General features: G+C 43.5%; 1 protein-coding gene across 2 annotated transcripts; it reads left to right on the top strand.

The window, feature by feature from the left end:
* Positions 1–993: 993 nt before the first annotated feature.
* LOC127359641 (uncharacterized) lies at positions 994–9,486 on the top strand. 2 transcript variants are annotated; one of them, XM_051393616.1, is made up of 2 exons: positions 994–1,446; positions 8,460–9,486. In XM_051393616.1, exons 1-2 carry the CDS (start codon positions 1,027–1,029, stop codon positions 9,423–9,425), a joined length of 1,386 nt encoding a protein of 461 aa, XP_051249576.1. In that variant the 5' UTR covers positions 994–1,026; the 3' UTR covers positions 9,426–9,486. The 2 variants fall into 2 exon arrangements, with proteins under 2 accessions (XP_051249576.1, XP_051249577.1); XM_051393617.1 differs by lacking the exon at positions 994–1,446 and having other exon boundaries at positions 8,133–9,486.
* Positions 9,487–25,589: the final 16,103 nt, after the last annotated feature.

The raw sequence follows: 25,589 nt of genomic DNA on the forward strand, positions 1-25,589 counted from the left end.
GTAGCCGGTGCGGTCCGACCCGAAGGTAGCTTCTGTTAGCTCTGTAGTTCCCCCGGTAGTTCCCGAGCAGCTGGGAAGACAGGGAGGCTGGGTGACTGAGCGAAGGAAGACTAGAACGGCGAAGCCCACAGGTCACCACCAACCGCTTCACGTTTCTAATACATTTTCCCCTCTCAGCGATACACCCGCTGAGGAACCAACTCTGGTTATTGGCAGCTCCATAGTCAGAAACGTGAAGTTAGCGAAGCCAGCGGCCATAGTTAAATGTATCCCTGGGGCCAGAGCGGGCGACATTGAATCAAATTTAAAACTGCTGGCTAAAGATAAACGTAAATACAGTAAGATTGTTATCCACGTCGGCGGTAACGACACCCGTTTACGCCAATCGGAGGTCACTAAGATTAATGTGGAGTCGGTGTGTAACTATGCTAAGACAATGTCGGACACCGTAGTTTTCTCTGGACCCCTCCCCAATGTGACCAGTGATGACATGTATAGCCGCATGTCGTCATTCCACCGCTGGCTGTCGAGGTGGTGTCCAGCAAACGATGTGGGCTTCATTGATAACTGGAAGCCTTTTTTGGGGAAAACCTGGTCTGATTAGGAGAGACGGCATCCATCCCACTTTGGATGGAGCGGCTCTCTTATCTAGAAATATGGCGAAGTTTATCTCTAAAACCTGACAGTCCAGAGTTAGGACCAGGAAGCAGAGCTGCTGTCTTACACACTCCTCTGCGCTTTCTTTAGAACAGTCACCCACCCAAAACCCCATAGAGACTGTGTCTGTCCCCCGACCACCTAAACTATTTAAAGAAATAAAAACAAGAGGAGTTCAACATAAAAATCTAATAAAAATTAAAACCAACTCCTCAGTAGCACAAAATAAGAGAATGAAATGTGGGCTGTTAAATATCAGGTCTCTGTCCTCTAAAGCTGTTCTAGTGAATGAATTAATATCAGATTATGATATTGATTTACTTTGTCTTACTGAGACCTGGTTGTCCCACGAGGAGTATGTTAGCCTAAATGAATCCACCCCCCAGTCATATTAATACTCACATTCCTCGAGGCACAGGCCGAGGAGGTGGAGTAGCAGCTATATATGATTCGAGCGTTTTAATGGACCCTAAACCTAAACTAAATTATAATTCATTTGAAAGCCTTGTTCTTAGTCTTTCTCACCCAAACTGGAAAACACTGCAGCCAGTTCTATTTGTTATAGTGTACCGCGCTCCTGGACCGTACTCTGATTTTATATCTGAATTTTCAGAGTTTCTATCAAGCTTAGTCCTTAAATCAGATAAAGTAATTATTGTAGGTGATTTTAATATTCATGTGGATGTTGACAATGACAGCCTTAGTAATGCATTTATGTCATTAATAGACTCAATTGGCTTCTGTCAGAGTGTAAATAAACCAACTCATTGTTTTAATCACACTCTTGACCTTGTTTTATCATATGGCATTGATATTGAACATTGAATAGTCTTCCCACATAATCCTTTCCTATCTGACCATTATTTAGTAACTTTTGAATTCATACTATTAGATTATAAGCCATTAGGCACAACTTCCTACAGCAGATGTCTATCTGACAGTGCTGTAGCTAAATTTAAGGAGGAGATTCCTTCAGTGTTTAATTCAATGCCATGTCTGAATTTAACAGAGTCCTATAACAACTTTAGTCCCTCTGAAATTGATAATCTTGTCGATAGTGCTACAGGCTCACTACGATCAACATTAGACTCTATCGCTCCTATAAAAAGGAAATTATTAAAACATAGGAGACTAGCACCTTGGTATAACCACCAAACCCGCCAGTTAAAGCAAATAGCTAGGAAATCTGAAAGGAAATGGCGCTCTTCCAAATTATCAGAATATCGCTCAAATTGGCAAGATGATCTTAAGATTTATAGAAAGGCCCTCCGTAATGCCAGAGGAGCCTATTACTCAGCACTAATAGAAGAAAATAAGAACAACCCTAGGTTCCTCTTCAGCACTGTAGCCAGGCTGACAGAGAGTCACAGCTCTATCGAGCCACATATCCCCATAAACTTAAGTAGCAATGACTTCATGAGCTTCTTCTATAATAAAATTATTACTATTAGAGAAAAACTTAATCACCAACTGCCATCAACAGTTATCAGTGGCTCTCCAAGTTCAGGGACTTCTGTCAATGTAAACTTAGATGTATATTTAGACTGTTTTTCTGCTATCGATCTTCATCAGTTAACTTCAATCATTTCTTCATCGAAGCCATCAACCTGTCTGTTAGACCCGATCCCAACTAGGCTGCTTAAAGAAGTTGTTCCCTTAATTGGCACTTCTTTACTGGATATGATTAATCTTTCTTTATTATCAGGATATGTACCACAGTCCTTTAAAGTAGCTGTAATTAAACCCCTTCTTAAAAAGTCTACTCTTGACCCAGGGGTTTTAGCCAACTATAGACCGATTTCTAACCTCCCGTTCCTCTCTAAGATTCTGGAGAAAGTAGTCGCCAAAGAGTTGTGTGACTTTCTACATAACAATAGTTTATTTGAGGATTTTCAGTCAGGATTTAGAGTTCATCATAGCACAGAGACAGCTCTGGTTAAAGTTAATAATGACCTTCTGACTGCTTCTGACAATGGACTTGTCTCTGTACTTGTATTATTAGATCTTAGTGCTGCATTTGACACCATTGACCATGATATTCTTTTACAGAGACTTGAGCATCAAATTGGCATTAAAGGAACTGCCCTAACCTGGTTTAAGTCATACTTATCAGATCGTTCTCAGTTTGTACATGTTAACGATGAATCCTCCATAAATACTAAAGTTAGTCATGGAGTTCCACAAGGTTCTGTACTTGGACCAATACTATTTACTTTATATATGCTCCCTTTAGGCAACATTATTAGGAATCACTCCATTAACTTTCACTGTTATGCAGATGATACGCAGTTATATCTATCAATCAAACCCAATGAAATTAATCAATTATCTAAATTACAAACATGTCTTGAGGACAAAAAATCCTGGATGACCTGCAATTTTCTGATGTTAAACTAAAAAAAAAACGAAATTCTTGTTCTTGGCCCCAAAAACCTTAGAGACTCATTGTCTAAAGATATAGTCACTCTAGATGGCATTAACTTGGCCTCTAGCACCACTGTCAGGAATCTTGGAGTTATCTTTGATCAGGATTTGTCATTTAACTCCCACATAAAGCAGACCTCTAGGACTGCCTTCTTTCATTTACGTAATATTAGAAAAATTAGACACATACTATCACAGACAGATGCAGAAAAACTAATCCATGCATTTGTTACTTCAAGGCTGGATTACTGCAACTCTTTATTATCAGGTTGCCCCAATAAGTCCATTAAAACGCTCCAATTAATTCAGAACGCTGCAGCACGAGTACTGACAGGAACTAGAAAAAGAGATCACATCTCTCCTGTACTAGCTACTCTGCATTGGCTCCCTATAAAATGTAGAATTGAATTTAAAATCCTCCTCCTCACCTATAAAGCTCTTCATGGTCAGGCCCCTTCATATCTTAAAGAGCTCATAGTACCCTATTACCCCACTAGAACACTACGTTCTCTGAATGCTGGGCTACTTGTGGTTCCTATAGTCTCTAAAAGTAGAACAGGAGCCAGAGCCTTCAGTTACCAAGCTCCTCTCCTGTGGAACCAGCTTCCAGTTGTGGTTCGGGAGGCAGACACCCTCACCACATTCAAGAGTAGGCTTAAGACATTCCTCTTTGATAAAGCTTATAGTTAGGGCTGGATCAGGTGAGTCCTGAACCATCCCCTTAGTTATGCTGCTATAGGCCTAGACTATCGGGGGATTTCCCATGGTGCACTGAGCTACTCTCTTCCTCTCTCTTTCTGCACTCATTCATGTCCCTTTAATGCATGTTACTAACTCCACTTCTTCCCCGGAGTTCTTGTGCTTTCTCGTCTCGCAGGTTCTCATGGATCCTGGTGGAGCCTCCTGCCATGGTCCTGCTTGACTGCCATTGCCAATACTGTTGTTGCTGTGCACCTGTCTGTCTGTCTGTCGCTCTCTCTCTCTCTCTCTCACCCCAACTGGTCGAGACAGACGACCACCCACCTAGAGCCGAAGGATCTGTCCTAGGTTTCTGCCTTTTAACAGGCAGTTTTTCCTTGCCCTTGTCGCCAAGTGCTTGCTCATGGTGGTACTGTTGGGTCTCTGTAATTAATGTTAAAGAGTTCGGTCTAGACCTGCTCTATTTGAAAAGTGTCCTGAGATAACTTCTGTTATGAATTGGCGCTATACAAATAAAATTGAAATTGAATTGAACCTTTCTGGGGCTCATCCAGATCTCCGTGAGCTGAGAGGCAGGTGATGGAGTCTGGGCTGTGGTTCACACAAGGATTAAAAGGCCGTAGGCGCCAGAAGGGCTGTCGGCGCTGGAGACTGAGCCGGCGCTGGAGAGGCCGGCTGCAACGGAGCAGACGCCAGCGCCAGAGCGGCCAGCCGCCGGCGCATGAGCGGCCAGCTGCACCGGAACAGCCGCCACCGTGGGAGCAGCTGTCGTCGCCAGAGGAGGATTTTCAGGTAAGTTTTAATTTTTTTTGCAGGTAAATGTGCCCCAGGCACTATCCTCGGGACTCTCTGGGGCTTCGGTTGCCGCTGAAAGAAACCGAGGAGGTCCCGGGAGGCAGCTGGAGGAGGAGGGGGAGGCATCTGGAGGAGGGGGGGAGGCCCCTGGGGTGTTCTCGGGTCCGCAATGTCAGTTGTGTCACCCTTGGGGGCCTGGGTTTTTTCTGGGGGGTTGAGCTAGTGTTTCTGGTGAGTGGGCCCGTGTTTCCAGTGCCGTCAGTTCCCTGTTCTCCCTGATTGTGTGGGTTTGTGCCTGAACCCTGTTTTGTGTTTGTGTTTTGTGTTTATCAAACACAGGTGGTGGAGCTGTGGCAGGGGGTAATGGCGGGCGGTCAGGCTTTCCCCTGTCCGCTCCATCGGTGTCTGGGTCGAGCCAGCCCTCAGAAAAGTAGTAACTAAAATGACCTCATTCTCCTCCTTGTTTTTAGCTAGCAAAATCGCGGCTGGTCTGTTTACACATTTAAACCATATTTACACTTCAAATTTTGACTCCACATCGTTGTACCAGCATACCAAGGGTCTTAAGAAGTGAGCCAAGTTGTCTCATCACGTTTTTAAAGCGTTTCCAGAGATCGTCAGCTCATCACAGCAGTGGCTAAATGCTCATTCATTTCCAACGCTTAGCATGCTAATAGCGATTTATATCCTAACGCATCTAAAGCACAGTTAAACTTTAAATGTCAACTCCACACAATAGCAGTACAATATCCTAGGTCTCAACAAGTAAACCCAGTATGGGAATATTATTTTAAACACATTTCACGGATCGGTAATGACATCGGCGGCAGTCCTAACTTACGCTAACGTTACATTGGCTCGCTGTTTCACTGCTAACTGATTACTGTATAATATATAAGCTGCCTTTTTGCTGTAGCACATAATTTTACAAACAAAAAAGTTTGTCTAAAATTATAACGTTATGTGTATGTCCGTGCGTCCGCTCACTCAAAACCCGCTCAGTCCGAATGAATGACACTGACCGTGGCTGTGGCTTTGGGGGTGGGCGGGACATGCGGCGAGCTGTCCAATCACAGCACAGCACCCAAATGGAACAGACCAATGGGGTTGACCTGGCCTTCACCCATTGGCCTGTTCCATTTGAGCATGAGCCAATGGTACCCTCTGAAATCGGTAGGCGGGCACATTTATGTGGAACACTGGTACAGAGACGAAGGCTGTCCCAGAGGCGCAAGGATGACACGCAAATTCGTGAAGCGTTCCTCATTTTTCACCCTGGTCACATCTAAAAGTTAACCCTAACCCTAACCCTCTTATTTAGGGTTAGGGTTAGGGGGTTAGGAAGGGGACTTTCTCCCTCCCGGAAGGGGAAGGAGGGTGCACGGTCCATCCAACCCTCGGACCTCCCGTAACTCCGGTCCTGGAATGGCTGACGGGCACGCTGACGGCGTCTGCCGTAGCGTACCTCCGTCCAGCCGTCCATAATGTGGTCTTTGAAATAACAAAAAACTCTTCCAAAATATCCGGAAGGAAAAAATCCGAAGTAAAATAAACAAGAGAGTAAAAATAGAACTTTCCAAAAATATATTTATTTTAATAAACACAAATAAAAAACAAAGGAAGGTGTGCTAAACAAAAGCAACGTTTCGACCTGTAAGTAGGTCTTCTTCAGGCTAAGCACACAAATAATCTCTCTCTTCTCTACCTGTAGGTGAGCTGGAGCTGTTGCCTGGTCGAGGTTCGAAGGAGAAATGAGCTCCCTCCGTCTGTCCTCCCTTATATATGCACAAAACTCCGCCCCCCTTTTTTTTATTTTTATTTTTCGGGCCTCCGAAAAGTTCGTGGCATTCGTCTAATTACTCCGGAACTCATTTTAAACTATATACAGTTATATTTACATGAAATAAACTTAAAAAAATCTCCATAACACAATGAAATTATTTTTAAATACACCATATACAATGAAATTATTTTTAAGGCACTTAATTGGACGTGCTACGGTAAGCGTACTGACTCACTTCCGGTTTACTTCCTGCTCTGTGTACACTGTTTGGTGCTGTAGCTCTGTCAGTGAACGCTAAATATAAATTAGTTTTACTCGTTACAGCGGTTATTTACCCGCTTAACATTTAAACGTAGACTAGTTCTACTTAAACACTTGGAGTTTCTCCCTCTTTTAGGGACTTTTCACTACTTTCAAAATTTTTCATACACTCTAGTTTCATTAGCATTAGCAGTTAGCTATGGCTTCTCCCTCTCCCTCTCCTCTGTCCTGCTCAGTGTGTCAGATGTTCAGTTATTCCTCTGCCTCCTTTAAAGATAATGGTACCTGTATTAAATGTAGTTTATTTACTGCGCTGGAGGCGAGGCTTAGTGAGTTAGAGGAACGGCACCGCACCACTGAGATATCTTTAGCCGCTATAGTTAGCCAGCCCCCAGTAGCCGGTGCGGTCCGACCGAAGGTAGCTTCTGTTAGCTCTGTAGATCCCCCGGTAGTTCCCGAGCAGCCGGGAAGACAGGGAGGCTGGGTGACTGAGCGAAGGAAGACTAGAACGGCGAAGCCCACAGGTCACCACCAACCGCTTCACGTTTCTAATACATTTTCCCCACTCAGCGATACACCCGCTGAGGAACCAACTCTGGTTATTGGCAGCTCCATAGTCAGAAACGTGAAGTTAGCGAAGCCAGCGGCCATAGTTAAATGCATCCCTGGGGCCAGAGCGGGCGACATTGAATCAAATTTAAAACTGCTGGCTAAAGATAAACGTAAATACAGTAAGATTGTTATCCACGTCGGCGGTAACGACACCCGTTTACGCCAATCGGAGGTCACTAAGATTAATGTGGAGTCGGTGTGTAACTATGCTAAGACAATGTCGGACACCGTAGTTTTCTCTGGACCCCTCCCCAATGTGACCAGTGATGACATGTATAGCCGCATGTCGTCATTCCACCGCTGGCTGTCGAGGTGGTGTCCAGCAAACGATGTGGGCTTCATTGATAACTGGAAGCCTTTTTGGGGAAAACCTGGTCTGATTAGGAGAGACGGCATCCATCCCACTTTGGATGGAGCGGCTCTCTTATCTAGAAATATGGCGAAGTTTATTTCTAAAACCTGACAGTCCAGAGTTAGGACCAGGAAGCAGAGCTGCTGTCTTACACACTCCTCTGCGCTTTCTTTAGAACAGTCACCCACCCAAAACCCCATAGAGACTGTGTCTGTCCCCCCGACCACCTAAACTATTTAAAGAAATAAAAACAAGAGGAGTTCAACATAAAAATCTAATAAAAATTAAAACCAACTCCTCAGTAGCACAAAATAAGAGAATGAAATGTGGGCTGTTAAATATCAGGTCTCTGTCCTCTAAAGCTGTTCTAGTGAATGAATTAATATCAGATTATGGTATTGATTTACTTTGTCTTACTGAGACCTGGTTGTCCCACGAGGAGTATGTTAGCCTAAATGAATCCACCCCCCCAGTCATATTAATACTCACATTCCTCGAGGCACAGGCCGAGGAGGTGGAGTAGCAGCTATATATGATTCGAGCGTTTTAATGGACCCTAAACCTAAACTAAATTATAATTCATTTGAAAGCCTTGTTCTTAGTCTTTCTCACCCAAACTGGAAAACACTGCAGCCAGTTCTATTTGTTATAGTGTACCGCGCTCCTGGACCGTACTCTGATTTTATATCTGAATTTTCAGAGTTTCTATCAAGCTTAGTCCTTAAATCAGATAAAGTAATTATTGTAGGTGATTTTAATATTCATGTGGATGTTGACAATGACAGCCTTAGTAATGCATTTATATCATTAATAGACTCAATTGGATTCTGTCAGAGTGTAAATAAACCAACTCATTGTTTTAATCACACTCTTGACCTTGTTCTATCATATGGCATTGATATTGAACATTTAATAGTCTTCCCACATAATCCTTTCCTATCTGACCATTATTTAGTAACTTTTGAATTCATACTATTAGATTATAAGCCATTAGGCAAAACTTCCTACAGCAGATGTTTATCTGACAGTGCTGTAGCTAAATTTAAGGAGGAGATTCCTTCAGTGTTTAATTCAATGCCATGTCTGAATTTAACAGAGTCCTATAACAACTTTAGTCCCTCTGAAATTGATAATCTTGTCGATAGTGCTACAGGCTCACTACGATCAACATTAGACTCTATCGCTCCTATAAAAAGGAAATTATTAAAACATAGGAGACTAGCACCTTGGTATAACCACCAAACCCGCCAGTTAAAGCAAATAGCTAGGAAATCTGAAAGGAAATGGCGCTCTTCCAAATTATCAGAATATCGCTCAAATTGGCAAGATGATCTTAAGATTTATAGAAAGGCCCTCCGTAATGCCAGAGGAGCCTATTACTCAGCACTAATAGAAGAAAATAAGAACAACCCTAGGTTCCTCTTCAGCACTGTAGCCAGGCTGACAGAGAGTCACAGCTCTATCGAGCCACATATCCCCATAAACTTAAGTAGCAATGACTTCATGAGCTTCTTCTATAATAAAATTATTACTATTAGAGAAAAAATTAATCACCAACTGCCATCAACAGTTATCAGTGGCTCTCCAAGTTCAGGGACTTCTGTCAATGTAAACTTAGATGTATATTTAGACTGTTTTTCTGCTATCGATCTTCATCAGTTAACTTCAATCATTTCTTCATCGAAGCCATCAACCTGTCTGTTAGACCCGATCCCAACTAGGCTGCTTAAAGAAGTTGTTCCCTTAATTGGCACTTCTTTACTGGATATGATTAATCTTTCTTTATTATCAGGATATGTACCACAGTCCTTTAAAGTAGCTGTAATTAAACCCCCTTCTTAAAAAGTCTACTCTTGACCCAGGGGTTTTAGCCAACTATAGACCGATTTCTAACCTCCCGTTCCTCTCTAAGATTCTGGAGAAAGTAGTCGCCAAAGAGTTGTGTGACTTTCTACATAACAATAGTTTATTTGAGGATTTTCAGTCAGGATTTAGAGTTCATCATAGCACAGAGACAGCTCTGGTTAAAGTTAATAATGACCTTCTGACTGCTTCTGACAATGGACTTGTCTCTGTACTTGTATTATTAGATCTTAGTGCTGCATTTGACACCATTGACCATGATATTCTTTTACAGAGACTTGAGCATCAAATTGGCATTAAAGGAACTGCCCTAACCTGGTTTAAGTCATACTTATCAGATCGTACTCAGTTTGTACATGTTAACGATGAATCCTCCATAAATACTAAAGTTAGTCATGGAGTTCCACAAGGTTCTGTACTTGGACCAATACTATTTACTTTATATATGCTCCCTTTAGGCAACATTATTAGGAATCACTCCATTAACTTTCACTGTTATGCAGATGATACGCAGTTATATCTATCAATCAAACCCAATGAAATTAATCAATTATCTAAATTACAAACATGTCTTAAGGACATAAAATCCTGGATGACCTGCAATTTTCTGATGTTAAACTCAGAAAAAACCGAAATTCTTGTTCTTGGCCCCAAAAACCTTAGAGACTCATTGTCTAAAGATATAGTCACTCTAGATGGCATTAACTTGGCCTCTAGCACCACTGTCAGGAATCTTGGAGTTATCTTTGATCAGGATTTGTCATTTAACTCCCACATAAAGCAGACCTCTAGGACTGCCTTCTTTCATTTACGTAATATTAGAAAAATTAGACACATACTATCACAGACAGATGCAGAAAAACTAATCCATGCATTTGTTACTTCAAGGCTGGATTACTGCAACTCTTTATTATCAGGTTGCCCCAATAAGTCCATTAAAACGCTCCAATTAATTCAGAACGCTGCAGCACGAGTACTGACAGGAACTAGAAAAAGAGATCACATCTCTCCTGTACTAGCTACTCTGCATTGGCTCCCTATAAAATGTAGAATTGAATTTAAAATCCTCCTCCTCACCTATAAAGCTCTTCATGGTCAGGCCCCTTCATATCTTAAAGAGCTCATAGTACCCTATTACCCCACTAGAACACTACGTTCTCTGAATGCTGGGCTACTTGTGGTTCCTATAGTCTCTAAAAGTAGAACAGGAGCCAGAGCCTTCAGTTACCAAGCTCCTCTCCTGTGGAACCAGCTTCCAGTTGTGGTTCGGGAGGCAGACACCCTCACCACATTCAAGAGTAGGCTTAAGACATTCCTCTTTGATAAAGCTTATAGTTAGGGCTGGATCAGGTGAGTCCTGAACCATCCCTTAGTTATGCTGCTATAGGCCTAGACTATCGGGGGATTTCCCATGGTGCACTGAGCTACTCTCTTCCTCTCTCTTTCTGCACTCATTCATGTCCCTTTAATGCATGTTACTAACTCCACTTCTTCCCCGGAGTTCTTGTGCTTTCTCGTCTCGCAGGTTCTCATGGATCCTGGTGGAGCCTCCTGCCATGGTCCTGCTTGACTGCCATTGCCAATACTGTTGTTGCTGTGCACCTGTCTGTCTGTCTGTCGCTCTCTCTCTCTCTCTCTCTCTCACCCCAACTGGTCGAGACAGACGACCACCCACCTAGAGCCGAAGGATCTGTCCTAGGTTTCTGCCTTTTAACAGGCAGTTTTTCCCTTGCCCTTGTCGCCAAGTGCTTGCTCATGGTGGTACTGTTGGGTCTCTGTAATTAATGTTAAAGAGTTCGGTCTAGACCTGCTCTATTTGAAAAGTGTCCTGAGATAACTTCTGTTATGAATTGGCGCTATACAAATAAAATTGAAATTGAATTGAACCTTTCTGGGGCTCATCCAGATCTCCGTGAGCTGAGAGGCAGGTGATGGAGTCTGGGCTGTGGTTCACACAAGGATTAAAAGGCCGTAGGCGCCAGAAGGGCTGTCGGCGCTGGAGACTGAGCCGGCGCTGGAGAGGCCGGCTGCAACGGAGCAGACGCCAGCGCCAGAGCGGCCAGCCGCCCCGGAGCAGCCGCCGGCGCATGAGCGGCCAGCTGCACCGGAACAGCCGCCACCGTGGGAGCAGCTGTCGTCGCCAGAGGAGGATTTTCAGGTAAGTTTTAATTTTTTTGCAGGTAAATGTGCCCCAGGCACTATCCTCGGGACTCTCTGGGGCTTCGGTTGCCGCTGAAAGAAACCGAGGAGGTCCCGGGAGGCAGCTGGAGGGAGGAGGGGGAGGCATCTGGAGGAGGAGGGGGGAGGCCCCTGGGGTGTTCTCGGGTCCGCAATGTCAGTTGTGTCACCCTTGGGGGCCTGGGTTTTTTCTGGGGGTTGAGCTAGTGTTTCTGGTGAGTGGGCCCGTGTTTCCAGTGCCGTCAGTTCCCTGTTCTCCCTGATTGTGTGGGTTTGTGCCTGAACCCTGTTTTGTGTTTGTGTTTTGTGTTTATCAAACACAGGTGGTGGAGCTGTGGCAGGGGGGTAATGGCGGGCGGTCAGGCTTTCCCCTGTCCGCTCCATCGGTGTCTGGGTCGAGCCAGCCCTCAGAAAAGTAGTAACTAAAATGACCTCATTCTCCTCCTTGTTTTTAGCTAGCAAAATCGCGGCTGGTCTGTTTACACATTTAAACCATATTTACACTTCAAATTTTGACTCCACATCGTTGTACCAGCATACCAAGGGTCTTAAGAAGTGAGCCAAGTTGTCTCATCACGTTTTTAAAGCGTTTCCAGAGATCGTCAGCTCATCACAGCAGTGGCTAAATGCTCATTCATTTCCAACGCTTAGCATGCTAATAGCGATTTATATCCTAACGCATCTAAAGCACAGTTAAACTTTAAATGTCAACTCCACACAATAGCAGTACAATATCCTAGGTCTCAACAAGTAAACCCAGTATGGGAATATTATTTTAAACACATTTCACGGATCGGTAATGACATCGGCGGCAGTCCTAACTTACGCTAACGTTACATTGGCTCGCTGTTTCACTGCTAACTGATTACTGTATAATATATAAGCTGCCTTTTTGCTGTAGCACATAATTTTACAAACAAAAAGTTTGTCTAAAATTATAACGTTATGTGTATGTCCGTGCGTCCGCTCACTCAAAACCCGCTCAGTCCGAATGAATGACACTGACCGTGGCTGTGGCTTTGGGGGTGGGCGGGACATGCGGCGAGCTGTCCAATCACAGCACAGCACCCAAATGGAACAGACCAATGGGGTTGACCTGGCCTTCACCCATTGGCCTGTTCCATTTGAGCATGAGCCAATGGTACCCTCTGAAATCGGTAGGCGGGCACATTTATGTGGAACACTGGTACAGAGACGAAGGCTGTCCCAGAGGCGCAAGGATGACACGCAAATTCGCGAAGCGTTCCTCATTTTTCACCCTGGTCACATCTAAAAGTTAACCCTAACCCTAACCCTCTTATTTAGGGTTAGGGTTAGGGGTTAGGGAAGGGGACTTTCTCCCTCCGGAAGGGGAAGGAGGGTGCACGGTCCATCCAACCCTCGGACCTCCCGTAACTCCGGTCCTGGAATGGCTGACGGGCACGCTGACGGCGTCTGCCGTAGCGGACCTCCGTCCAGCCGTCCATAATGTGGCCTTTGAAATAACAAAAAACTCTTCCAAAATATCCGGAAGGAAAAAATCCGAAGTAAAATGAACAAGAGAGTAAAAATAGAACTTTCAAAAAATATATTTATTTTAATAAACACAAATAAAAAACAAAGGAAGGTGTGCTAAACAAAAGCAACGTTTCGACCTGTAAGTAGGTCTTCTTCAGGCTAAGCACACAAATAATCTCTCTCTTCTCTACCTGTAGGTGAGCTGGAGCTGTTGCCTGGTCGAGGTTCGAAGGAGAAATGAGCTCCCTCCGTCTGTCCTCCCTTATATATGCACAAAACTCCGCCCCCTTATTTTATTTTTCGGGCCTCCGAAAAGTTCGTGGCATTCGTCTAATTACTCCGGAACTCATTTTAAACTATATACAGTTATATTTACATGAAATAAACTTAAAAAAATCTCCATAACACAATGAAATTATTTTTAAATACACCATATACAATGAAATTATTTTTAAGGCACTTAATTGGACGTGCTACGGTAAGCGTACTGACTCACTTCCGGTTTACTTCCTGCTCTGTGTACACTGTTTGGTGCTGTAGCTCTGTCAGTGAACGCTAAATATAAATTAGTTTTACTCGTTACAGCGGTTATTTACCCGCTTAACATTTAAACGTAGACTAGTTCTACTTAAACACTTGGAGTTTCTCCCTCTTTTAGGGACTTTTCACTACTTTCAAAATTTTTCATACACTCTAGTTTCATTAGCATTAGCAGTTAGCTATGGCTTCTCCCTCTCCCTCTCCTCTGTCCTGCTCAGTGTGTCAGATGTTCAGTTATTCCTCTGCCTCCTTTAAAGATAATGGTACCTGTATTAAATGTAGTTTATTTACTGCGCTGGAGGCGAGGCTTAGTGAGTTAGAGGAACGGCACCGCACCACTGAGATATCTTTAGCCGCTATAGTTAGCCAGCCCCCAGTAGCCGGTGCGGTCCGACCGAAGGTAGCTTCTGTTAGCTCTGTAGATCCCCCGGTAGTTCCCGAGCAGCCGGGAAGACAGGGAGGCTGGGTGACTGAGCGAAGGAAGACTAGAACGGCGAAGCCCACAGGTCACCACCAACCGCTTCACGTTTCTAATACATTTTCCCCACTCAGCGATACACCCGCTGAGGAACCAACTCTGGTTATTGGCAGCTCCATAGTCAGAAACGTGAAGTTAGCGAAGCCAGCGGCCATAGTTAAATGCATCCCTGGGGCCAGAGCGGGCGACATTGAATCAAATTTAAAACTGCTGGCTAAAGATAAACGTAAATACAGTAAGATTGTTATCCACGTCGGCGGTAACGACACCCGTTTACGCCAATCGGAGGTCACTAAGATTAATGTGGAGTCGGTGTGTAACTATGCTAAGACAATGTCGGACACCGTAGTTTTCTCTGGACCCCTCCCCAATGTGACCAGTGATGACATGTATAGCCGCATGTCGTCATTCCACCGCTGGCTGTCGAGGTGGTGTCCAGCAAACGATGTGGGCTTCATTGATAACTGGAAGCCTTTTTGGGGAAAACCTGGTCTGATTAGGAGAGACGGCATCCATCCCACTTTGGATGGAGCGGCTCTCTTATCTAGAAATATGGCGAAGTTTATTTCTAAAACCTGACAGTCAATTCAATTCAATTCAATTCAATTCAATTCAATTTTATTTGTATAGCGCCAATTCATAACAGAAGTTATCTCAGGACACTTTTCAAATAGAGCAGGTCTAGACCGAACTCTTTAACATTAATTACAGAGACCCAACAGTACCACCATGAGCAAGCACTTGGCGACAAGGGCAAGGAAAAACTGCCTGTTAAAAGGCAGAAACCTAGGACAGATCCTCCGGCTCTAGGTGGGTGGTCGTCTGTCTCGACCAGTTGGGGTGGGAGAGAGAGAGAGAGAGAGAGAGAGAGAGAGAGAGAGAGAGAGAGAGAGAGAGAGAGAGCGACAGACAGACAGACAGGTGCACAGCAACAACAGTATTGGCAATGGCAGTCAAGCAGGACCATGGCAGGAGGCTCCACCAGGATCCATGAGAACCTGCGAGACGAGAAAGCACAAGAACTCCGGGGAAGAAGTGGAGTTAGTAACATGCATTAAAGGGACATGAATGAGTGCAGAAAGAGAGAGGAAGAGAGTAGCTCAGTGCACCATGGGAAATCCCCCGATAGTCTAGGCCTATAGCAGCATAACTAAGGGATGGTTCAGGACTCACCTGATCCAGCCCTAACTATAAGCTTTATCAAAGAGGAATGTCTTAAGCCTACTCTTGAAAGTGGTGAGGGTGTCTGCCTCCCGAACCACAACTGGAAGCCGGTTCCACAGGAGAGGAGCTTGGTAACTGAAGGCTCTGGCTCCTGTTCTACTTTTAGAGACTATAGGAACCACAAGTAGCCCAGCATTCAGAGAACGTAGTGTTCTAGTGGGGTAATAGGGTACTATGAGCTCTTTAAGATATGAAGGGGCCTGACCATGAAGAGCTTTATAGGTGAGGAGGAGTATTTTAAATTCAATTCTACATTTTATAGGGAGCCAATGCAGAGTAGCTAGTACAGGAGAGATGTGATCTCTTTTTCAGTCAGAGTTAGGACCAGGAAGCAGAGCTGCTGTCTTACACACTCCTCTGCGCTTTCTTTAGAACAGTCACCCACCCAAAACCCCATAGAGACTGTGTCTGTCCCCCGACCACCTAAACTATTTAAAGAAATAAAAACAAGAGGAGTTCAACATAAAAATCTAATAAAAATTAAAACCAACTCCTCAGTAGCACAAAATAAGAGAATGAAATGTGGGCTGTTAAATATCAGGTCTCTGTCCTCTAAAGCTGTTCTAGTGAATGAATTAATATCAGATTATGGTATTGATTTACTTTGTCTTACTGAGACCTGGTTGTCCCACGAGGAGTATGTTAGCCTAAATGAATCCACCCCCCAGTCATATTAATACTCACATTCCTCGAGGCACAGGCCGAGGAGGTGGAGTAGCAGCTATATATGATTCGAGCGTTTTAATGGACCCTAAACCTAAACTAAATTATAATTCATTTGAAAGCCTTGTTCTTAGTCTTTCTCACCCAAACTGGAAAACACTGCAGCCAGTTCTATTTGTTATAGTGTACCGCGCTCCTGGACCGTACTCTGATTTTATATCTGAATTTTCAGAGTTTCTATCAAGCTTAGTCCTTAAATCAGATAAAGTAATTATTGTAGGTGATTTTAATATTCATGTGGATGTTGACAATGACAGCCTTAGTAATGCATTTATATCATTAATAGACTCAATTGGATTCTGTCAGAGTGTAAATAAACCAACTCATTGTTTTAATCACACTCTTGACCTTGTTCTATCATATGGCATTGATATTGAACATTTAATAGTCTTCCCACATAATCCTTTCCTATCTGACCATTATTTAGTAACTTTTGAATTCATACTATTAGATTATAAGCCATTAGGCAAAACTTCCTACAGCAGATGTTTATCTGACAGTGCTGTAGCTAAATTTAAGGAGGAGATTCCTTCAGTGTTTAATTCAATGCCATGTCTGAATTTAACAGAGTCCTATAACAACTTTAGTCCCTCTGAAATTGATAATCTTGTCGATAGTGCTACAGGCTCACTACGATCAACATTAGACTCTATCGCTCCTATAAAAGGAAATTATTAAAACATAGGAGACTAGCACCTTGGTATAACCACCAAACCCGCCAGTTAAAGCAAATAGCTAGGAAATCTGAAAGGAAATGGCGCTCTTCCAAATTATCAGAATATCGCTCAAATTGGCAAGATGATCTTAAGATTTATAGAAAGGCCCTCCGTAATGCCAGAGGAGCCTATTACTCAGCACTAATAGAAGAAAATAAGAACAACCCTAGGTTCCTCTTCAGCACTGTAGCCAGGCTGACAGAGAGTCACAGCTCTATCGAGCCACATATCCCCATAAACTTAAGTAGCAATGACTTCATGAGCTTCTTCTATAATAAAATTATTACTATTAGAGAAAAAATTAATCACCAACTGCCATCAACAGTTATCAGTGGCTCTCCAAGTTCAGGGACTTCTGTCAATGTAAACTTAGATGTATATTTAGACTGTTTTTCTGCTATCGATCTTCATCAGTTAACTTCAATCATTTCTTCATCGAAGCCATCAACCTGTCTGTTAGACCCGATCCCAACTAGGCTGCTTAAAGAAGTTGTTCCCTTAATTGGCACTTCTTTACTGGATATGATTAATCTTTCTTTATTATCAGGATATGTACCACAGTCCTTTAAAGTAGCTGTAATTAAACCCCTTCTTAAAAAGTCTACTCTTGACCCAGGGGTTTTAGCCAACTATAGACCGATTTCTAACCTCCCGTTCCTCTCTAAGATTCTGGAGAAAGTAGTCGCCAAAGAGTTGTGTGACTTTCTACATAACAATAGTTTATTTGAGGATTTTCAGTCAGGATTTAGAGTTCATCATAGCACAGAGACAGCTCTGGTTAAAGTTAATAATGACCTTCTGACTGCTTCTGACAATGGACTTGTCTCTGTACTTGTATTATTAGATCTTAGTGCTGCATTTGACACCATTGACCATGATATTCTTTTACAGAGACTTGAGCATCAAATTGGCATTAAAGGAACTGCCCTAACCTGGTTTAAGTCATACTTATCAGATCGTACTCAGTTTGTACATGTTAACGATGAATCCTCCATAAATACTAAAGTTAGTCATGGAGTTCCACAAGGTTCTGTACTTGGACCAATACTATTTACTTTATATATGCTCCCTTTAGGCAACATTATTAGGAATCACTCCATTAACTTTCACTGTTATGCAGATGATACGCAGTTATATCTATCAATCAAACCCAATGAAATTAATCAATTATCTAAATTACAAACATGTCTTAAGGACATAAAATCCTGGATGACCTGCAATTTTCTGATGTTAAACTCAGAAAAAACCGAAATTCTTGTTCTTGGCCCCAAAAACCTTAGAGACTCATTGTCTAAAGATATAGTCACTCTAGATGGCATTAACTTGGCCTCTAGCACCACTGTCAGGAATCTTGGAGTTATCTTTGATCAGGATTTGTCATTTAACTCCCACATAAAGCAGACCTCTAGGACTGCCTTCTTTCATTTACGTAATATTAGAAAAATTAGACACATACTATCACAGACAGATGCAGAAAAACTAATCCATGCATTTGTTACTTCAAGGCTGGATTACTGCAACTCTTTATTATCAGGTTGCCCCAATAAGTCCATTAAAACGCTCCAATTAATTCAGAACGCTGCAGCACGAGTACTGACAGGAACTAGAAAAAGAGATCACATCTCTCCTGTACTAGCTACTCTGCATTGGCTCCCTATAAAATGTAGAATTGAATTTAAAATCCTCCTCCTCACCTATAAAGCTCTTCATGGTCAGGCCCCTTCATATCTTAAAGAGCTCATAGTACCCTATTACCCCACTAGAACACTACGTTCTCTGAATGCTGGGCTACTTGTGGTTCCTATAGTCTCTAAAAGTAGAACAGGAGCCAGAGCCTTCAGTTACCAAGCTCCTCTCCTGTGGAACCAGCTTCCAGTTGTGGTTCGGGAGGCAGACACCCTCACCACATTCAAGAGTAGGCTTAAGACATTCCTCTTTGATAAAGCTTATAGTTAGGGCTGGATCAGGTGAGTCCTGAACCATCCCTTAGTTATGCTGCTATAGGCCTAGACTATCGGGGGGATTTCCCATGGTGCACTGAGCTACTCTCTTCCTCTCTCTTTCTGCACTCATTCATGTCCCTTTAATGCATGTTACTAACTCCACTTCTTCCCCGGAGTTCTTGTGCTTTCTCGTCTCGCAGGTTCTCATGGATCCTGGTGGAGCCTCCTGCCATGGTCCTGCTTGACTGCCATTGCCAATACTGTTGTTGCTGTGCACCTGTCTGTCTGTCTGTCGCTCTCTCTCTCTCTCTCTCACCCCAACTGGTCGAGACAGACGACCACCCACCTAGAGCCGAAGGATCTGTCCTAGGTTTCTGCCTTTTAACAGGCAGTTTTTCCTTGCCCTTGTCGCCAAGTGCTTGCTCATGGTGGTACTGTTGGGTCTCTGTAATTAATGTTAAAGAGTTCGGTCTAGACCTGCTCTATTTGAAAAGTGTCCTGAGATAACTTCTGTTATGAATTGGCGCTATACAAATAAAATTGAAATTGAATTGAACCTTTCTGGGGCTCATCCAGATCTCCGTGAGCTGAGAGGCAGGTGATGGAGTCTGGGCTGTGGTTCACACAAGGATTAAAAGGCCGTAGGCGCCAGAAGGGCTGTCGGCGCTGGAGACTGAGCCGGCGCTGGAGAGGCCGGCTGCAACGGAGCAGACGCCAGCGCCAGAGCGGCCAGCCGCCGGCGCATGAGCGGCCAGCTGCACCGGAACAGCCGCCACCGTGGGAGCAGCTGTCGTCGCCAGAGGAGGATTTTCAGGTAAGTTTTAATTTTTTTTGCAGGTAAATGTGCCCCAGGCACTATCCTCGGGACTCTCTGGGGCTTCGGTTGCCGCTGAAAGAAACCGAGGAGGTCCCGGGAGGCAGCTGGAGGAGGAGGGGGAGGCATCTGGAGGAGGAGGGGGAGGCCCCTGGGGTGTTCTCGGGTCCGCAATGTCAGTTGTGTCACCCTTGGGGGCCTGGGTTTTTTCTGGGGGTTGAGCTAGTGTTTCTGGTGAGTGGGCCCGTGTTTCCAGTGCCGTCAGTTCCCTGTTCTCCCTGATTGTGTGGGTTTGTGCCTGAACCCTGTTTTGTGTTTGTGTTTTGTGTTTATCAAACACAGGTGGTGGAGCTGTGGCAGGGGGTAATGGCGGGCGGTCAGGCTTTCCCCCGTCCGCTCCATCGGTGTCTGGGTCGAGCCAGCCCTCAGAAAAGTAGTAACTAAAATGACCTCATTCTCCTCCTTGTTTTTAGCTAGCAAAATCGCGGCTGGTCTGTTTACACATTTAAACCATATTTACACTTCAAATTTTGACTCCACATCGTTGTACCAGCATACCAAGGGTCTTAAGAAGTGAGCCAAGTTGTCTCATCACGTTTTTAAAGCGTTTCCAGAGATCGTCAGCTCATCACAGCAGTGGCTAAATGCTCATTCATTTCCAACGCTTAGCATGCTAATAGCGATTTATATCCTAACGCATCTAAAGCACAGTTAAACTTTAAATGTCAACTCCACACAATAGCAGTACAATATCCTAGGTCTCAACAAGTAAACCCAGTATGGGAATATTATTTTAAACACATTTCACGGATCGGTAATGACATCGGCGGCAGTCCTAACTTACGCTAACGTTACATTGGCTCGCTGTTTCACTGCTAACTGATTACTGTATAATATATAAGCTGCCTTTTTGCTGTAGCACATAATTTTACAAACAAAAAAGTTTGTCTAAAATTATAACGTTATGTGTATGTCCGTGCGTCCGCTCACTCAAAACCCGCTCAGTCCGAATGAATGACACTGACCGTGGCTGTGGCTTTGGGGGTGGGCGGGACATGCGGCGAGCTGTCCAATCACAGCACAGCACCCAAATGGAACAGACCAATGGGGTTGACCTGGCCTTCACCCATTGGCCTGTTCCATTTGAGCATGAGCCAATGGTACCCTCTGAAATCGGTAGGCGGGCACATTTATGTGGAACACTGGTACAGAGACGAAGGCTGTCCCAGAGGCGCAAGGATGACACGCAAATTCGTGAAGCGTTCCTCATTTTTCACCCTGGTCACATCTAAAGTTAACCCTAACCCTAACCCTCTTATTTAGGGTTAGGGTTAGGGTTAGGGAAGGGGACTTTCTCCCTCCGGAAGGGGAAGGAGGGTGCACGGTCCATCCAACCCTCGGACCTCCCGTAACTCCGGTCCTGGAATGGCTGACGGGCACGCTGACGGCGTCTGCCGTAGCGTACCTCCGTCCAGCCGTCCATAATGTGGTCTTTGAAATAACAAAAAACTCTTCCAAAATATCCGGAAGGAAAAAATCCGAAGTAAAATAAACAAGAGAGTAAAAATAGAACTTTCCAAAAATATATTTATTTTAATAAACACAAATAAAAAACAAAGGAAGGTGTGCTAAACAAAAGCAACGTTTCGACCTGTAAGTAGGTCTTCTTCAGGCTAAGCACACAAATAACTCTCTCTTCTCTACCTGTAGGTGAGCTGGAGCTGTTGCCTGGTCGAGGTTCGAAGGAGAAATGAGCTCCCTCCGTCTGTCCTCCCTTATATATGCACAAAACTCCGCCCCCTTATTTTAATTTTCTGGCCTCCGAAAAGTTCGTGGCATTCGTCTAAATACTCCGGAACTCATTTTAAACTATATACAGTTATATTTACATGAAATAAACTTAAAAAAATCTCCATAACACAATGAAATTATTTTTAAATACACCATATACAATGAAATTATTTTTAAGGCACTTAATTGGACGTGCTACGGTAAGCGTACTGACTCACTTCCGGTTTACTTCCTGCTCTGTGTACACTGTTTGGTGCTGTAGCTCTGTCAGTGAACGCTAAATATAAATTAGTTTTACTCGTTACAGCGGTTATTTACCCGCTTAACATTTAAACGTAGACTAGTTCTACTTAAACACTTGGAGTTTCTCCCTCTTTTAGGGACTTTTCACTACTTTCAAAATTTTTCATACACTCTAGTTTCATTAGCATTAGCAGTTAGCTATGGCTTCTCCCTCTCCCTCTCCTCTGTCCTGCTCAGTGTGTCAGATGTTCAGTTATTCCTCTGCCTCCTTTAAAGATAATGGTACCTGTATTAAATGTAGTTTATTTACTGCGCTGGAGGCGAGGCTTAGTGAGTTAGAGGAACGGCACCGCACCACTGAGATATCTTTAGCCGCTATAGTTAGCCAGCCCCCAGTAGCCGGTGCGGTCCGACCGAAGGTAGCTTCTGTTAGCTCTGTAGATCCCCCGGTAGTTCCCGAGCAGCCGGGAAGACAGGGAGGCTGGGTGACTGAGCGAAGGAAGACTAGAACGGCGAAGCCCACAGGTCACCACCAACCGCTTCACGTTTCTAATACATTTTCCCCACTCAGCGATACACCCGCTGAGGAACCAACTCTGGTTATTGGCAGCTCCATAGTCAGAAACGTGAAGTTAGCGAAGCCAGCGGCCATAGTTAAATGCATCCCTGGGGCCAGAGCGGGCGACATTGAATCAAATTTAAAACTGCTGGCTAAAGATAAACGTAAATACAGTAAGATTGTTATCCACGTCGGCGGTAACGACACCCGTTTACGCCAATCGGAGGTCACTAAGATTAATGTGGAGTCGGTGTGTAACTATGCTAAGACAATGTCGGACACCGTAGTTTTCTCTGGACCCCTCCCCAATGTGACCAGTGATGACATGTATAGCCGCATGTCGTCATTCCACCGCTGGCTGTCGAGGTGGTGTCCAGCAAACGATGTGGGCTTCATTGATAACTGGAAGCCTTTTTGGGGAAAACCTGGTCTGATTAGGAGAGACGGCATCCATCCCACTTTGGATGGAGCGGCTCTCTTATCTAGAAATATGGCGAAGTTTATTTCTAAAACCTGACAGTCAATTCAATTCAATTCAATTCAATTCAATTCAATTTTATTTGTATAGCGCCAATTCATAACAGAAGTTATCTCAGGACACTTTTCAAATAGAGCAGGTCTAGACCGAACTCTTTAACATTAATTACAGAGACCCAACAGTACCACCATGAGCAAGCACTTGGCGACAAGGGCAAGGAAAAACTGCCTGTTAAAAGGCAGAAACCTAGGACAGATCCTCCGGCTCTAGGTGGGTGGTCGTCTGTCTCGACCAGTTGGGGTGAGAGAGAGAGAGAGAGAGAGAGAGAGAGAGAGAGAGAGAGAGAGAGAGAGAGAGAGAGCGACAGACAGACAGACAGGTGCACAGCAACAACAGTATTGGCAATGGCAGTCAAGCAGGACCATGGCAGGAGGCTCCACCAGGATCCATGAGAACCTGCGAGACGAGAAAGCACAAGAACTCCGGGGAAGAAGTGGAGTTAGTAACATGCATTAAAGGGACATGAATGAGTGCAGAAAGAGAGAGGAAGAGAGTAGCTCAGTGCACCATGGGAAATCCCCCGATAGTCTAGGCCTATAGCAGCATAACTAAGGGATGGTTCAGGACTCACCTGATCCAGCCCTAACTATAAGCTTTATCAAAGAGGAATGTCTTAAGCCTACTCTTGAAAGTGGTGAGGGTGTCTGCCTCCCGAACCACAACTGGAAGCCGGTTCCACAGGAGAGGAGCTTGGTAACTGAAGGCTCTGGCTCCTGTTCTACTTTTAGAGACTATAGGAACCACAAGTAGCCCAGCATTCAGAGAACGTAGTGTTCTAGTGGGGTAATAGGGTACTATGAGCTCTTTAAGATATGAAGGGGCCTGACCATGAAGAGCTTTATAGGTGAGGAGGAGTATTTTAAATTCAATTCTACATTTTATAGGGAGCCAATGCAGAGTAGCTAGTACAGGAGAGATGTGATCTCTTTTTCAGTCAGAGTTAGGACCAGGAAGCAGAGCTGCTGTCTTACACACTCCTCTGCGCTTTCTTTAGAACAGTCACCCACCCAAAACCCCATAGAGACTGTGTCTGTCCCCCGACCACCTAAACTATTTAAAGAAATAAAAACAAGAGGAGTTCAACATAAAAATCTAATAAAAATTAAAACCAACTCCTCAGTAGCACAAAAATAAGAGAATGAAATGTGGGCTGTTAAATATCAGGTCTCTGTCCTCTAAAGCTGTTCTAGTGAATGAATTAATATCAGATTATGGTATTGATTTACTTTGTCTTACTGAGACCTGGTTGTCCCACGAGGAGTATGTTAGCCTAAATGAATCCACCCCCCCAGTCAGTATTAATACTCACATTCCTCGAGGCACAGGCCGAGGAGGTGGAGTAGCAGCTATATATGATTCGAGCGTTTTAATGGACCCTAAACCTAAACTAAATTATAATTCATTTGAAAGCCTTGTTCTTAGTCTTTCTCACCCAAACTGGAAAACACTGCAGCCAGTTCTATTTGTTATAGTGTACCGCGCTCCTGGACCGTACTCCTGATTTTATATCTGAATTTTCAGAGTTTCTATCAAGCTTAGTCCTTAAATCAGATAAAGTAATTATTGTAGGTGATTTTAATATTCATGTGGATGTTGACAATGACAGCCTTAGTAATGCATTTATATCATTAATAGACTCAATTGGCTTCTGTCAGAGTGTAAATAAACCAACTCATTGTTTTAATCACACTCTTGACCTTGTTCTATCATATGGCATTGATATTGAACATTTAATAGTCTTCCCACATAATCCTTTCCTATCTGACCATTATTTAGTAACTTTTGAATTCATACTATTAGATTATAAGCCATTAGGCAAAACTTCCTACAGCAGATGTTTATCTGACAGTGCTGTAGCTAAATTTAAGGAGGAGATTCCTTCAGTGTTTAATTCAATGCCATGTCTGAATTTAACAGAGTCCTATAACAACTTTAGTCCCTCTGAAATTGATAATCTTGTCGATAGTGCTACAGGCTCACTACGATCAACATTAGACTCTATCGCTCCTATAAAAAGGAAATTATTAAAACATAGGAGACTAGCACCTTGGTATAACCACCAAACCCGCCAGTTAAAGCAAATAGCTAGGAAATCTGAAAGGAAATGGCGCTCTTCCAAATTATCAGAATATCGCTCAAATTGGCAAGATGATCTTAAGATTTATAGAAAGGCCCCCGTAATGCCAGAGGAGCCTATTACTCAGCACTAATAGAAGAAAATAAGAACAACCCTAGGTTCCTCTTCAGCACTGTAGCCAGGCTGACAGAGAGTCACAGCTCTATCGAGCCACATATCCCCATAAACTTAAGTAGCAATGACTTCATGAGCTTCTTCTATAATAAAATTATTACTATTAGAGAAAAAATTAATCACCAACTGCCATCAACAGTTATCAGTGGCTCTCCAAGTTCAGGGACTTCTGTCAATGTAAACTTAGATGTATATTTAGACTGTTTTTCTGCTATCGATCTTCATCAGTTAACTTCAATCATTTCTTCATCGAAGCCATCAACCTGTCTGTTAGACCCGATCCCAACTAGGCTGCTTAAAGAAGTTGTTCCCTTAATTGGCACTTCTTTACTGGATATGATTAATCTTTCTTTATTATCAGGATATGTACCACAGTCCTTTAAAGTAGCTGTAATTAAACCCCTTCTTAAAAAGTCTACTCTTGACCCAGGGGTTTTAGCCAACTATAGACCGATTTCTAACCTCCCGTTCCTCTCTAAGATTCTGGAGAAAGTAGTCGCCAAAGAGTTGTGTGACTTTCTACATAACAATAGTTTATTTGAGGATTTTCAGTCAGGATTTAGAGTTCATCATAGCACAGAGACAGCTCTGGTTAAAGTTAATAATGACCTTCTGACTGCTTCTGACAATGGACTTGTCTCTGTACTT

The sequence above is a fragment of the Dicentrarchus labrax genome, unplaced genomic scaffold (assembly GCF_905237075.1).
Source record: "Dicentrarchus labrax unplaced genomic scaffold, dlabrax2021, whole genome shotgun sequence".
Lineage (NCBI taxonomy): Eukaryota > Metazoa > Chordata > Actinopteri > Moronidae > Dicentrarchus > Dicentrarchus labrax.

Coding starts and splice junctions, on each gene's coding strand:
- LOC127359641 (XM_051393616.1), top strand. CDS start 1,027: ATGAATCCACCCCCCAGTCATATTAATACTCACATTCCTCGAGGCACA. Junction 1,447..8,459: donor GTTTTAATCACACTCTTGAC/CTTGTTTTATCA, acceptor CACACTCTTGAC/CTTGTTCTATCATATGGCAT.